At 35.9% G+C, this 16,802-nt stretch overlaps 1 protein-coding gene across 2 annotated transcripts in view; it reads left to right on the forward strand.

Moving 5' to 3' along the window:
* Positions 1-16,802, forward strand: part of LOC110372217 (myoblast growth factor receptor egl-15) — a 125,795-nt gene that overhangs the window by 24,279 nt on the left and 84,714 nt on the right. For both annotated transcript variants that reach the window (XM_049838225.2, XM_049838226.2), the window contains 6 exons: positions 1,888-1,982; positions 2,657-2,801; positions 4,036-4,216; positions 5,215-5,492; positions 6,142-6,185; positions 7,117-7,280. In XM_049838225.2, the coding sequence (XP_049694182.2) occupies positions 1,888-1,982; positions 2,657-2,801; positions 4,036-4,216; positions 5,215-5,492; positions 6,142-6,185; positions 7,117-7,280 (907 nt within the window). The remainder of the gene's footprint in view (positions 1-1,887; positions 1,983-2,656; positions 2,802-4,035; positions 4,217-5,214; positions 5,493-6,141; positions 6,186-7,116; positions 7,281-16,802) is intronic.

A 16,802-nucleotide genomic window follows, 5' to 3' on the forward strand; every position in this document is an offset into this window, starting at 1 on the left:
TAGGATCTTATCCTACTGGCACAAAGAACAATTAACAAATAAAAAAGTATAAATGACTCTTCTCATATAAGTTCCTTTAATTAAAACCAAAGCTTTCGCCAGCGTTTTTATCCGCGTCTTGTGGGAACTATTTCATACACCCAAATAAAAAACAGCTCGTACCCTTCATCTGTCTTTAAGTGGATTAACCAACCCTGAGGGAATTTTCGAATCGGAGCAGTGCAAGTGGTTCCTGACATTAGCATGTACAAGGAAACAAAAAAAACTTCAGAATTGCTCTATGTGAAACCACTGGCGAGAGCTTCTCTGTAATATTTAGCCAAGTAAACAGATTTTTTTCCTTTTTTTTTGTTTTGGGAATCCTTCCCACGTTTTCAGATAAATAGAAATAAAAATACGTGGGCTGAAAGTCGCCTTTAGAACGGCAGATAACTGCGTACTTGTGTGAATTTGTTGCTAATCTAAATATGAGTATGGTATTAAGCCTACCAATAACGTTGTTATTAATATCGATAATCGTGCACTTTCCTGGTGACAAAAGCATTGTTATTGTGTGCTAAAAGTACAACAGCATAGGAACCTATGTCAATCTAATTCCTATGTCAATCTGACAAATTTCTTCAATAGATTTTCAACCTAATCACATTAGCGGAAGGTTGATTGGTAAAATTTGTCATATTCGGGCAAGTTGACCTGCTGCCGTAAAATTTGGTTTGAAGAAACGATGCCATATACGTAATAACTATACACAGGTTGCAAGGTTGCAGGTTGTAACTATACAATGCCATATACACAGGTTCTTACAATACGTCATACGTTAATTTACGTCGAAACAAAAACTATTTTACAACAGTAAGCAAGTAATAGAATCATAATAAGAATTCTCACAGTAAATTACTTCCGATGGTAAATTCCAATTAAAAACAATAGAAGTTAGAAACAAAAAACAACATCAAAGCATCAGATAGACTTCAAGGCTCAGTTTTTAAGTCCATTGATGCTGAAAAAACTGAAAATCTAACATCGCTCGCGTTTCTCGGAGCTTCATAAAAACACTGTAAACTAAATCTAGCGGTAGTTATACTAAGGCTGGTTACACATTTGTAGGTATACCATTATAACTATTCAACTTTTCTTGCAGTAGGTACTTGCTTTATCATGTGTATTTTTTTTAAAGCATTGTTAAACTTTCCTAGCAATAATTTAATTCTATAACGAAAGTCCTGCTCAATGGTAATGTTGATTTATTTAATACTTGAATACCTTTTCTTGATTGAAAATCTGTATTATAATAACGAAAATATAAAAAAAATGAACTCTTAGTTACGTAGATTTTTACTCAGGAAAGCGTAATTTATAGATGGCCCCTCTTTTGTAAGATAAAACATGTAAACAAGGATGGCCTTACATCTATCGTCAAAAATATTAATTAATCACCGCTTCCTCGCTTCCAAACTTTTGACGAGATTGAGGCAGCATTTCATTCAGTTCTTGTGAACATCATTCATCGTTCACCGAACGGTGAATTAAAAAATAATGACTTAAGGTTATGGCAGACATGATCGGCATGGCACGATTAAATTGACATTTCAATTTGACCCTTAAATCGTATCTCATGAAAAACAAATTATATGATATAAGTTTATATGGTCAATATAAAAAGCCAGGGTGACAGCTAGCTTGCAGCTACGACTAATATCAGCTGCGACGTGCCGTGCCGTTCACGTGTGCTCTGACCTTAACTTTTCATGCTAAAAGGTGTTCCTATAATTTTTTGACAAAGCTTTTTTTGCTCAGCAACAGTGTTGGCGGTTTTTAATAAACAATTAGTGAGTTAACATTAAAAAGGCTTGCGTTTATAAGTAAATTTATTTTTTCCTTGTACAGGCGGGGCCGCTAGGGACTATTCTCTGGAGGTGCGCAGTGTGACGGATACAATTGATTGTCACTCGCCCATGTGCTACGAATATAACATTCCTGGGGTAAGTGGAATTATATAAGTGTTTTATTGGAATTGTACTTATATGTGGAAATATGTAAGTGTTTTAGGTGAATAAGTTCAAGGTTATTTGGTCAGTTGGTTGAACTTTGGGGGCGGAGTATTTAGAATTGGATAGGTAGCTATGAATCATGAGATAGGCTTAGGATACTTTATGCCTTCATCTGGGAAGTAGTTCCAGTATAGCATATTTACTTTCGGCATTGCTCTGATCATTCTTTAAGGCGATCTGAACATCATTGCGTTTTAAGGGCCATTTAACAGCTACTGTAAACAGACTGCAGCGACGCATGACGTGACAAAACATCACCTAAGGCAATTTGCCTTTAGTGTTTTTTTAGACAGAGAAAAATGGAAGGAAGGAAATCATTTAACAGGCTTTTATCCTGCATACAAAGAGCTGGCATACATAAATAAACAATAACCTGACCAAATTCCTTGTCACCAACCTTAATATGCCTTTTCTGAAGAAAATCATCAAATGACCCGCTGTTGGTGCAGTGGGAGGACGTGTCATATTTTCTACACTTTAAGACTATGTTCCTTATGCCCTTTGGCTATCAGGGCCGTGTTAACTCTTTCGACCTATCACGCAGTAGGTTTAATATGTCTTGATTTTTTGAACAAGGATGATCAACAAGTAATTACTTTCAACAGGAGGCGACATGGTGGTTAATACCAGCCTTCTCGAACAACGTGGCCGAGACATGTGCAGTGCGCCCCGGCTGCGCTTACATGGTGAGGCTCATCGCACACCCGTGGGACGGACATACTTCTGCTAACCTACATGTCGAGTTGGATGGTGAGTTGGCTTCTGATTGACAGAAGTATATGTAGTGCAGTGCATCCCGGCTGCGCTTACATGGTGAGGCTCATCGCACATCCATGGGACGGACATAGTTCTGCTAATCTACATGTCGAGTTGGATGGTGAGTTGGCTTCTGATTGACAGAAGTATATGTAGTGCAGTGCATCCCGGCTGCGCTTACATGGTGAGGCTCATCGCACATCCATGGGACGGACATAGTTCTGCTAATCTACATGTCGAGTTGGATGGTGAGTTGAGTCCTCATATACTCCCTTATGTACTGCTCTCATATACTCCCTTATGTACTGTCCCCATATTCTCCCTTGTGTAGTTAACTTACCCCCTAGACTTCTTTATGTACTTGCTCCATGTACTCCCTTATGGTCTTACTCCATATACTCCCTTAAGCACTTACCCTATAAATACCCTTATGTACTTACCCCATATAGACCCTTATGTACTCTTAAATGTGTTACATATTTATTTTTCGGACTTTCCGGCAGATATCCTGAATATTTCCTTCGATTTGTCTGGCAATCAGGACAACATTTAAAAAAGCCTATATTGCTCATAAGCAATACAGTGCTAATTCTGTACCCATAGCTTTTTATTTGGCCTTCTATAGAAGCACTTACATAACTTGTACACAGATAAAACAACTAATATCGTCTACGATAAAATATATTTTTATCAGAGAACATTTTAGGGGAAAAACATTGTTACTTAGGTGCTACCAATTTTCTTAATCTTTTGGAATGCAATAATATTGATTATTTTCACCATTTATTCGGTATAATTTCCTTAAAGGGAATAACTTTGGCAGAAGTACTGAGTTATTACACAATTTGTCCACAAAAAATAAATACTACAACTAGCCCCGTATGACCTTTTTATGGTAAATCATCAAATGACCCCTCCCGTTGTGAGTCAGCAGCGAGAGGTACTGTCAGACTCTTACTGACTAAAACTCATCATGTTCCTTCGTAGGCATTTTATGTACCAGGGCCGCGGTAACTCTTTTGGACAATCCCGCAGCGCCGTCATCATTATCATCATCTAAGCCATAAGACGTCCACTGCTGAACATAGGCCTCCCCCTTAGATCTCCACAGATACCTGTTAGAAGCGACCTGCACCCAGCGTCTTCCGGCGACCTTTATAAGCTCCTCTGTCCACCTTGTTGATGGACGGTGGACGTAGCGCCGTAGTCACGTATAACTTTGTTCCAGAATGTGTGGTAGGTGTATGCTCTTGCGCACACTCGCCCCGCCTCCCGGCGCCGGTCGTGTCCGCCGAAACAGTTACTGTTCAGGGCGAGATGTTCGCCAATGTGAGCTGGACTCTGCCGTTGCCGAGCTATCCTCAAAGACTGCCTTCTGCTAAGTTGGGCAAGCAGAGCTATATTGTCAGGTTAGTAGTAAAGTTATAAGTAAATATAACTTGCTGACTTATTAAATATGTATGAGGAAACTGCTGCAAAAAATACTTGAAGATAAGTAAATGGTTTTTGTTTTCAATTACGTCAACTTGGATAATGAAATATTGACACAACTTTCAAAACTTACTTCTAATTATTACCGATTTCCGAAAAAATAGTTTCCAATTCAAAATGCATTTTGTGTCCCACTGAAACCGAGTTTAAAATTATGTCCACAATTCTTCTCAAAAAGGCGTTCAGACACGGCTGATCGGGTTAAAATAAAACAATAATACATAGCTCGGAATAAAGGTAAAGGTTTCCAAGCATTCCTGAAAGGTAATATTCCAATTTTCCTTAAGGAAAAAACCTCGTTCGATTCGTGGGAATATAACCAGTTGTCGCGTAGGTTGTATATCTCTGTTATTTTGATAAAGAGATATGGAAGGTCTAACGAATTAAAAACAAAAAAAGGTATTTTTTCAATCAAAGATAAAGGAATATATAAAGATCCCCTTGTTCTATATCCGTCCAAAGTATTGTTAAATAATAAAACGGCATATTTTAGCGTAATCTTTGAAAAACACGTGAGACATTAAAGCTTTTGATCTGTAAGGAGGTATGCTATAAAAGTCTTTTCAGGCGCTTTTTTTGTAATTTCTTTTATACGTAATGGTTCCTTGAATTAATCCTTCAAACGGAACTAGAAAATACTTTTTCTTTTTTTCTGAAAATCAAATAGTTTTTATAGCTCGATACTTTACTTAAGAATTTCCTAAGTGAAGTTCTTTTCAAGACCATCTGGCCTTGTCCTTTTATCAAAAAAGTATTTCTGTGTTCGTGCCAATATAAAGGTTGTTACTGATGCGCATTTTGCGGCCTCTAATGATAAGATCTCCGCTCCCTTCGTTAATTTAATCAAGATTGTCAACTTGACCTCATTTCCTTCCTACCTACATTATCTTCATACTAATAAAAACTTATTTTCCAGTCTTGGCAAACAAATGGTCTCGGACGCCCATCCGTCACCATGGTTTGCAAACACCATTACTCGACACGTGGACACCGATGGGTTCGTGTCAGAAGGTGACTCAACCCGTTGGTTGCTCCTACCAGTGAGCGACCGCAGTGTCGAGCGGAGCGACGACCGCAGCGGAGAGCGGACAAAGCGAATGAAGAATACAGCGCCTAAAGTGAAGCTTTTGGCTAGAGTTAATTTGGTAGATGATAGGGGGTGTGTTGGACCGGCGGGAAATGCTACTGCTTTTGGTGAGTACGTATTTAAAATAGTGTGTATAGCTGTGTTTGTGAGAAGTAAATAAATAGACGAGTTTTGCATTCAATTTGTTATAATAACGCGTTTCTTTTAATATGAAAAGCGAATATTTGCTTGGAAGGATGTAGATAAATAAATTGTATAAAGAAAAGAAAACACGTAAAAACATGGAACATTCCGTATTATCTTTTTGAATCGTGGGCAGAAGTTAGAATGCAAATTAAATAAGACACAAATAGCACGGATTACTTAAGACATGTTACATTGATAGATTACAGTCATTAACATCGTTTTCATTCATTAAGCTGTTAACAAACAAGATTGATTGATGCTTTCTTGCAATCTTGCGATCTCCAGCCTTATTTTCTTGTGAGTGCAGGAAAACCCATTAATGTTTTTAATATTACTCATTTTTTTTCTCTTTGTGTTTAAAATACTATTGTTAAAAATTTATATTATTATCTCTAAAAACGTTGCATTGATATATGATCACGTTATTCTAGGCTAATATTATAAGCAAGGACTTTTAATTGGCTCTCTGTCGACTATGTCTCCTTCTATTGTTTAGTTTTTGTTCAGCTGTAAGTTCTCCATAGTGTACTAAATAAATAAATAAATATTCAGAGTTTTATCTTCTTTCAGATCCCGATGCTCCTTCATCAAGCAATTTCGCATTTGGAACCTATGTAAGTTATCTAACTTTCATATTATCCTAAACAAATAAAACCTCCAATAACAATTTCGTTACCTAAAATAGACAGCAAATACAAATCAAACATTCATTTTAGTTTTTATTTGAACGGCAAAAAAATCCTAATTTCGGAGACATGGCATCCCACGCACACTTAAACAATAAAGATTCGGGAAATGGGATACCCACTTAAATAAAGGGACAAGAAGACTTAATAATGTGTGTCTGTTGGATTGGGAACAAGAATAGACCACTTCACTTAGCTGAGTATCTTATATGGGTTTATGTCAAGTATGTTGCTAGCCTCTCAGGCAAAGACTATAAAACCACTTGACTGCGCATACAGTGCCCCGACGCTCGCCAAAAGTTAGTGATTTTGCGCGTACTATAAGGCTACGATCAGTACGATCCTTTAGTAGCGACCGTGAACTGACCAATAGTAGCCGCGGATTATGCCGCGTCCCCCCGCCCGCAGTGGTGAGTCGCGTTCTTAGAAGAAATTGGCGAGTGCGCTCTCTAGTGGTTATTTACTTTATGCTCTCAGGTATTATTTGTAATTATGAAATGGTGCTCCTTTGTATGACAGTTATGTATATTAGTGAAGAGGATTAGGTGTTACGTTAAAGTAAAATAGTTTAGTTCATCCAACATTATAATTTGTAGATAATGGAGCGTACATTAAATAATGATTAGATAGTCTTTCAAATGGTTGAGACTCTCGAATAGAATAGAATGGTTCTCAGGTGATTTAAAATGTTTAAATTAGACAAGGTGCCTTTTTGAAAACGATTCATATGAAACATGTCTCTCGTCAGTTGTTTTCCTGCTATATTTCCAAAATTACGGCAACTTTAGTAAATAATATCAACTACTGTTGTGAAAATTAATTTACTAACTTTCCTTCATAAATATTTTTTTATTACCAGGCGATATTAGGCGCACTTCTCGGCGCCTGGCTAATGGGCGCGGTGTTCGTGCTAAGCGCGCGGGTAGTCAAACGCGTGCTCAAGTCATTCCGCCCCGCTCCCGTCTCCGCTCCGCTTGAGGCACTAAGTCGTCGCCCTGCTTGGTTCCCACTGCAGTTGCGTACGTGAGTAGTAGATATGTAGTCATTTTGTTTATATTTTTTATAGCTATTCATTTGAAATTATAGTTTCTAGTTTATAGTTTTGAAAGATAATTATTTATAGAATTGTTTTTGAAGGTTGAAAGTACATCATTGATCTTTAAAATGAATAATTTGGAAGCTGTTTCTTATATAAGGTTGTTCTCGAAGTGTGAAAAAAATTGTGACATAACATATTTTTACAGGGCGATGATTTTTTTTTCAGATCATTTTTTTTTTCTAGTGTGCTGTAGTACAAATATAAAAGGTCAATAACATCGTAGACGTAGACCACATAATTAATTTTAACGAAGTTTTAACTTAGTTGTTTAATATTCTAAGAGTGGTTTAGGTATTGCTCTTAAAATGTCTCGTACATGAGGACCGATTTAAAGCTTTCGTAGTAATATAATTAATTATTTATCTCGAGGGACCGACGTATGCACGATGTACCCTTTTGTCCTACCCTTTGACGAGCCATAGTATTTTTGGTAACATCGAAATTTTGAAGGTGCAAAATAAAGTTATTTAATATAATTTTTTATTAAAATTTTCATGATGAGGTAGGTAACCTACAGTTTGTCCACTATTTTTTTATTTTGGCTGATGGTTTAATTCTTTTTAATTCTAGAAATTATTTATGCTATAAGGTTTGAAAGCAAACAGATCAAGTCAATGAAATTTTGAGTTTACAAATTCACCGTTTAAGATCATCAATTAACCTCAACTATTTACTTGGAGTAAGTTACACCGTACCACCCACATTCACACTATTAATATTCCCCCATTCATGCTAACCTATACCAACTTATACCATGTTACCATTTAATAAACTATTAACTTTATTTATTAACCAGAGGAACTTTACACGTGCCTAACAAAATATTAATAGCAATTCGTATTGTTGCTTCAATGTTACTACTATACCTACAGGCGTTAAAAAGCTCGATTCACGCAGGAACGAAAGATAGCGGAGATGCCATAAGGAAGGTAGGTTATGAGACTTCTTGTAGGTCAAGCTACGTACGGTAGGCGTGATCACTTACTAGCTATCAGCTACTAACGAGGTTCAGGTCAAAGATTGGTCTTGATTGATTGGGTTCCTTAGAAGGCGTGTAAAGGCGGAGCTAGTAACGTTCCTCGTCACCCAAACACCGGCATTTTCGCGCTACTTTCTTAGGAGAATTTGCGTTATGACATCTCCGCTAGTCTTTTGTTCTCCATGGCTCGTGAATACAAGTTTATCAAGAAGAAACTAAGTTTATATTTTCAGGCTTCAATATTAAATTTGAGATAACTTTTGTTAAGGATATTGTAAAACAATGAACCTTTGTTGAATGTATTACAATGTCTTAAAGGGTTTAGCTGTAGAGGTATTTTATTACAACGTTTAAAAACCAATTAGGTATTTACTTACAGTAATTATGTACAAAAACTCAAACAAACAATGTAATATCCTCCTCCTGTAATATCTTGTTTTCAGCAATATTTCTTAAACAATTTGAAACCTATTTGAAACGCGACTTGAAAAACCGATTAAGAACCTATGTACATTAAAACACTATGAAACTTATAATCTGTTCCCGACAGTCAAAACAAATAAGTAATTTAATCAAACTTATTTAAAAGTGAGTCTGAACTAACCGCAAACTAAACAGGTAAAAGAAATGAGGTCCTGATAATGTGTTTGGTTTAAAACAGACAATATTAGTAGGGCAATACAACACAAGACTCTTTTCAAGCGAAAGGTACCTAGATTCTGGCCTTTTTTTTTGTAACGACGTCAAAAACCATCAAATGACCCCTCCCGCTGTCGGTTAGCAGCGGTGAGGGAGTGTCAGACTCTTACTTACTCAAACGTCGTGTTCCGTCGTAGGCCTTTTATGTACCAGGGAAGGCCGCTGTAACTCTTTCGAACAATCCCGTAGCCCCGGCAGACCTTGGCACCTAAGTACATGTTAGGGTTTGGGATTGTTTGAAAGAAGTACGCATGTTCGACTTGGATAGACAGTTGAGCCAAACCATTGTACTTACTTAATTAAATAACATCAATATGTAGGTAGTTACACGGTTATATAATATGAGGATAAATGTATCTTTATCATTATGTTAACATACCAAAGAGATAAACAAAGAGAACTAAGAATAAAGGGTCACGGACCACCAAACTGCTTTTCTTATGCGGATAAAGCTTAGATTGCGGTTTAAATAAATAAATAAAACTTTTTTGATCCACACACACATTTACAGATTTGACTTAAGTTAAGTTAATGTTCACAGTGGACAATTAGGGATAAGTAAAGCATAAGAACAGATAAGTTTCAATTAATCATCATCATCAACCTGTTTTACTGTCCCAACGCGGTTACAGTTCAAATATCAGAAAATCCAAATTTGGATAAATCCAAATGCCTAATGCCTAACCTCAAGTAAGAAAATAACGTAACCTAGCCTAATTAGTATGGGAACAGATTGCTGAAACTTGGCTCCTAGAGTTACAAAGCAATTAGAATGCCAATGCATATTCAATAGACAGCTACCCATCTTAACTGCAACACTATCTTAAGTGCAACATGCATAGGGTTGCCATCACATATTAAAAAATTCTGACTAAAATAAAAACGTACGAATGTAAACTAACTATTACTGATTAAAAAAAAAATGCTGAATATTTGTACGAAACACAAAGTGACACCTTTGTTGTTCTTTAAATTTAAAATCTTCATGGTTTGAAAAACCATACGTAAAATATCGGGTCCAAATGGTGAACGAGAAAATAACAAATGATATTATATTTCTCAAAAAGAGTTAAAAAATATAAAATCGAAAAACTCGGTATTTGACATAATTTTTCCTCCCCGGTTTTCCCAGCCCGGGAAAATACCCACAAATCCAGCGAATTATAAACTGGAGCAACCCTAAGCAAACATTCATACATCATTCCATGCTAGCTACTGGCGCTAGTACTTTCCTTCCTCACTCACTCTATTATTATTCTGAACGGACCTCCATGACTCATTACCTACTCTTACATAAAATGGTGTAAGACGTTTTTAGAAATCCTTTGATATTTAATGCTTTTCGCATGCTAAGTACGAAATTATGGCAAATGTCTAGACTCGGGGTTCAAGAAACATATTTCTAACTATGTTAATAGATACAAATTGTCGTAAGTAGTCAAATTAATGCAGAAAAGGTTTGGTTGCCCGCCCATTGCATGTTAAATTGTTATGGCTCTTTATGACTATGTAAATAATGAAAATGATGCTAGACTTCTTCTTCCTCCTGCCCTCAGTTTTATTTAGTCACTCCCTTCCTCACACACTTACTCCCTTCCTGTTCATGTCATCTTTCAGGCAATCCATCCATCTTTTCTTAGGTCTTCCTCTTCCTCTCCATCCATCTACATTCATACTTAGCACACACTTGGTCAAGGCTCTAGCTAGACTATCTGTGCTCATTAAAATCAGTTCTATTATTTAGTTGAGGCGTTAAAACCGACAGATAGACGTAGTTACCTAAGGATTGTTCACAAAAAAGCAACCAGAAAATATAGCCTTTTCTTTGAGAATATTATCATGTATTTTTGACGCTCTATATACTTAGTATAGTAATCTTTCAGCCTGAACAAGCTTACCAGATAAGCGGACGAATGTAAGCAATATTTTCCTACGAGTATATATTTTGTTAGGAAATAATGTATATGTAGGTATCCGCTTTGTGCCTAATTCTACAAGATTCAGGATTTGTTGATGTTGGTGCCGTTGACTGTTCGTTTACAAGTTTATCTTACGGATTACTTATTACATGGAACAAAAAATAAGAAATATACTTACATATTGTCTTAGTCTAACCCCAAGGGGTATTGGGTTGCCCGGGTAACTGGGTTGAGGGAGGCAGATAGGGCAGTCGCTCCTTGTAAAGCACTGGTACTCAGCTACATCTCGTTAGACTGGAAGCCGACCCCAACATAGTTGGGAAAAAGGCTCGGAGGATGATGATTGTTTTAGGCAGGTACGTACAAATAGAAGTTTTACCTCACAAAGGCGAGTACACGTACATGACTTTATATGCTTAAGTTCAGGAGATAAAACATTTATATGTTACCGGCAATCTGTATAATCCGTTATTCCATACATTACCTACACAATAATTGAAAATTGAAATTACTTTTTGAACCTATTGTTTCCTTATGTAAGTTTTTTTGTATGTGACTGCTTGTTTCCTAAATAAAATAAATACAAATTAAAAATACCTTAAACGTGTAGGTAATGTATGAATTAAAAAAATATATTTTGCCTAGGTATTCTATACAATAGTAAATGCGCCTCCGCTAAAGCATGTAAGAGACTAGAGCAAGAATAGAGGGAACCTGTTCATAGCTTTATGAAAAAAAAATCTGTATATTTATAATGGTAAATTATCTATTTTTGAAGTCACAAACTTCATGTTGTATGAACAACCCACAGAAACCTAATGAAATTAATCGGTCTACCAGCTTTAAGTCTGTCGCAATTAGATTCCCAATGTAGGCTTTATTTGGTTTTAGTGGTAATATAATTATCACAAACTCTGTTTATATAGGATTCCTTTCAGATAGTGAGCTATTTGATGCTAAATCCTTTAATCAGGTGCTAATATTAGCGTAAGTCGGAACGTAATCTGTATTCTCGATTTGTAATGAAAGGATCATTTGAAAGATAGTTGTTTAGTGATAATTATGTATTTCACGCTTGACACTATTCAAATCGAATTAAATTAATGACGTATGAATTGTACCGAAATATGTATAAATAGACGATCCCGCGTAAAACGAACAATGTTTCTGAAACCTCCTCAATTTGAAACCGCATGTCAGTACTTAGTCACCATATTTGAAAAAAAAGTAACTCGTTACACATCATTTATTTCGGTTACTAAACCAAAACAACCATAACATAGTTTACAAAACTACAAGTTAAATGATTACCATATAATTTCCGAATTAACTGGCATTTGCTCTTATGTCGCAATGTATAAAACGATTTATCTGAACAAGGTCTTGGACTGTACCATCGCATTGCGACATACAGTTAGCGCAAACGTCAAATAAATTGACAGATGATTGACATTTCATTCATGTACGATCATACAAGGCGTTGTTTACGTTCTTAGAGTGTATACTACCCTGTTGGGGCTTTTTTTTAATCATCAAATGACCCCTGCGAGTGTGGGTTAGCAGCGGTGAAGGAGTGTCAGACTCTTATCTACTGACAAAAAACCGTAGTGTTCCGTCGAAGACCTTTCGTCGTAGACCAGGGCTACGGTAACTCTTTCGAACAAACCCACAATCTTCGAACACTTGTTCGAAAGATTTACTGCGGTACCGGTACATAAAGGGCTTAAGAAGGAACATCAGAATCTGACACTCCTTTATGCTGCACCCACAACGGGCCATTTGATGATATCCCTTCAGAAAAAAAAAACGTACTACGATAAAGTAAATAGGACGATAAGCCTTGCATAAGTAAGACCTACGCATTTTTATTGAATTGACTGACTCACTGAAGAAGTCAATTTTGTGCGGCTGGTAACAGTAAAGTAACATAATAGCCGCGACATAGGTAGGAACTTGAAAAACACTAAGAAAATTAACCATGGAAAAATATCTGAAAAGTGAGTTCAGCAGAAACTATTCTCCTGAACTCACTGTAGCTAAACCTACACAAAATCTCTTTCCGTATTAATACACAGATATCTATCCCCTTTAATTTGTACAAATGAATCTGATCCCAAAAAATCGGATCCATTCACTATTGTACTCTATACAGGAGGCTCCCATTCAGCTTTCACGACCAAATACGATTTATCCTCATCCCAACATATACCAACTAAAGAAATAGTAGGTAAATAAAGCCACATAGGAAGTACAAACAAACCTTAAATTCGATTACAGTCCCATATGAAGGTACTATTACGACCACGTCTTGCCAAGCGAAAATAGACTGTAAAACAAGTGTCATAAGAGTGATGTATGTCATCGTTTTGGCTTACACAAGTTTGTAATTTAATCTCCCGTATCAAAAGGGTGAGTTTTACTTTGAATAGTGCAAATCTGATGAGGGGATGTAAGGGGTATGTGGACCTGTCTCAGCCAGGAATTCGGTGGTTGTTATGTTGAGATAATATGTAGATCCTGACAATTGTTTGAGGAATAGCTCGACAGTTTTTACGGTGGCTACGAAAAAAAACTTTCTTTTCTGATTGAAAAACTTTCATCAGTACAATATTGTTTTTATAGAAGATTTGTCTCTACATATAAGAGAATTGCCAGTAGTGATAAAGGCTATCGGATAAAAGAAAATTGTTAATTCGCATCTGAAAATCATTCCAAAAATTGGACTATATTTTACAATCCTCCAAAATACACAATCCATATTCCTTCCACCCATTTCAGCTACAAACCGAAAACATAATTATGTGCCTCAAAAGAAAACCCTCGTATTTAATAGGTTTTACGTACTTTGTGTACGAAATAACACGATTTGTTGATCACCTCAAACTTTCAGCCGCTTTCATAATACACTTGACGAGTGCTTTTGACAGATTTGAAATTGACCTCCAATGTTGATACGTGGAAACTTTATTTTAACTAATTTTACGAGTTATTTTAATGAACCATTGCTGAGTAATTTTATCAGTCACGGAGTTATCACTTGCCTAGCCTTTTTCAATAATGTTGAGGTCGGCTTTCAGTCTAACTTAAGAGCTACTGCCTATATGACCTCTTCAGTCCAGTTACTCCACGTTAAGACTGGTCAAACTGACTTGTCAACACCATTAATGAAACTGCCAAATATTTAGAAGAACTTACAAATTTGATCTGACTTATAAAACACTTAGGAACACGTTATGATATGATTGATCCCATCCATCCACGTGCCGACCGCGGCAAGCGTTGCTTAACCATTATGATCGATTGAAAGCTTTATAATATTAGTTCTAGTATAGATCAGCATGTACGAACCACGTGTAATCTTTACTTGATAATGGCAATACATATAAGTCTTTGTGTACCCTACATATTATTATCTATCTAACTACATCCCTCGTCTCATGAATTTTTGATGTACTAATCTCAAGAAAATGTTGGAAAATGAACATATGAACGAGCCTATCTGAGATACACGTGCTCATTTAGATATCACTCTCAATATTGTCTATTTAAATATTAGGAAATATCAAGTTTTCATAATTTATTTGTTTGTTGAAAACAACATGTCTATCTACTCATGTTTAAGTCGCAGGAAAAGTAATTTTGAATTCACAGGCTACTATAATTAAACGTTTAAAAAAGATTTAAAACAATTACAATTGACAAAAACTTAAATAAAATTACACACTCATTAAAAAAAAAGAAACAAATGACTGAAGACAGCTTCCTCAACTGTTATTTACCCTTTACTTTTAATGCGTTTTGGTCGTAAAGTCGGACCAAAACTCATTAAAACCAACAAACCCCAGACCAAACCTGTATGCTTTACTAAATGTTAAATCATAATAACACGTGTTCTACAATGTACCAGTGACATATACAATGTAGTAAATAGTAATACGTACAGTCAACTTCAGGTCAGTGGTAACAGTTTTGTAGGAAAATCGTACTTATTACTATTGAGTTAAGGTGCATGACAGTTACCACTGATGTGCGGTCTACTGTACAAGATAGACTGATGTCGAGTATTAGAATGTATGGACCCCACCCACTTATGTAATGTCAACATGGTGTACACTTTCAAAGTATTATGGGGCTTGTTTTGATATAATTTCTTTGTACGGACAAGTCACCTGTACGGGAGATTGAATTTTTTTATGATTTTCAATGAAAACATTGTAAGTTGGTAAGCATTGCAGACCCAAAATAGGCATAGGAAGAAATGCCAATATTAGGTCTTGAAACTGAAAAGTTCCGCAAACTCCCTTCTCGTTTTAAGTATTTGATTCTCAGCACTTATGAGCTTTTTTACGAGTTGGGATAAGCTATTTTGCCGTCGGTATTCTAAAACAGTTTATAATAGCTATGCCTAGCCCGCGGCTTCACCTACGTAACGGGTGAAACACTTCTCGCAATGGGTCAAAAAAAGAAGCCTGCGTCCTTTCTCAGGTTATTATCGGTTCAGTACGTAGTTTTGACAGACAGACAGACGGAGTTACTTTCGCATTTATAACATTCATAAGTAATCCTAATAACATTAAAAGCTAATATAAAAACATACTCGGAGTGTAAGTGTACTCGCATCATGTTCAAAGCATTACATAAAAGATAAAGATAAAGATCAGAATTGGCTCAGCGGAAACGATCGGTCCATTGTTCGTTAACAGGTTCGCTTCCCCGCTCGATACTATCGTCTGTTTGTATGTTCGCTCATTTGAATTCACTTTCTACGAAAATATTCTCATACGATTAGATTTTTATAACATTTTTTTTTCTATCGTGTAGATATTTCGCACTGTTTTGAATTACTGTGCATGTCTTTTGTCTTGTCAAACTATTTTTCTTGTTGTATTGGTTCATTGAACAATAGTAGGTAGTGTTATGCAGATTAGTCAATAAACGCAAATGAGAATATTAATGCTACGAGCCGAGCTTTGCTTTGATTGGTTGCAAACAGGTAGACTACAGTCTTCTTTTTAAAATATGTTGTCATAATTTGCTGGTGTAACAAAATCTTTTTAGAGCCACTTTGGATTAGTATAATATGAAAGAAAACAAAATATTTCGTGGTTAGAAAAAATTGCATTCAAAAATTTTAATAAGCATCCATGAAATCGACACTATTTTTCGAAATATCCGTGCATTTTATAAAATTATTAGGTAAAGTGTTATATGAGAAATGATGGTCCATGACTCCATAAAGCTCTGCCCCACAATCATAATCTGATGTAATGTTTTAGCACCGGGCTGTAGAACAAGCGGGTTCAAAAGCGGAGTGATTCCTTAGTCTTTTTGAAAGTGTCAAAATGGATACACTTACTTATTGTGAGACTTAGATTGTCGTAGATAAAAATGTCAATTGCAATTAAACCAATAAAATATTTATAAGTAGACCACATAAGTGTGGGCCAAGAAAGTGTGAAGACAGTGTTTAGAAAAATCTTATCTCAATATTAAATATCATTTTTCAGCCACATAATATGGTGAATTTAAAAACTTAAAATGTTATTTTCTTAGATACCCACTTATCGATCTTCGTAATTTTCTGTATAACCTAATGTACTTTTACTTTTCCTACGTGAAACTCATAACAATTTGACTTCTTTCTAAATCGCTTGTGCCTTAGCCCCACACAATCACGAGAGCAATTTCCTATCTAAACTAACTGCCAGACAGATTATAATGTCTGTAATAGTCTTGTGCAGCCTTTATCATAACACGATTAGCGCTAATGGATGAACTCTTCATAAATATATTTTAATAGCTCAAGTAATTATCATCAATATCAATTTAGCAAATCCCGTTTTTACATT

Source organism: Helicoverpa armigera, chromosome 8 (genome assembly GCF_030705265.1).
Source record: "Helicoverpa armigera isolate CAAS_96S chromosome 8, ASM3070526v1, whole genome shotgun sequence".
NCBI lineage: Eukaryota > Metazoa > Arthropoda > Insecta > Lepidoptera > Noctuidae > Helicoverpa > Helicoverpa armigera.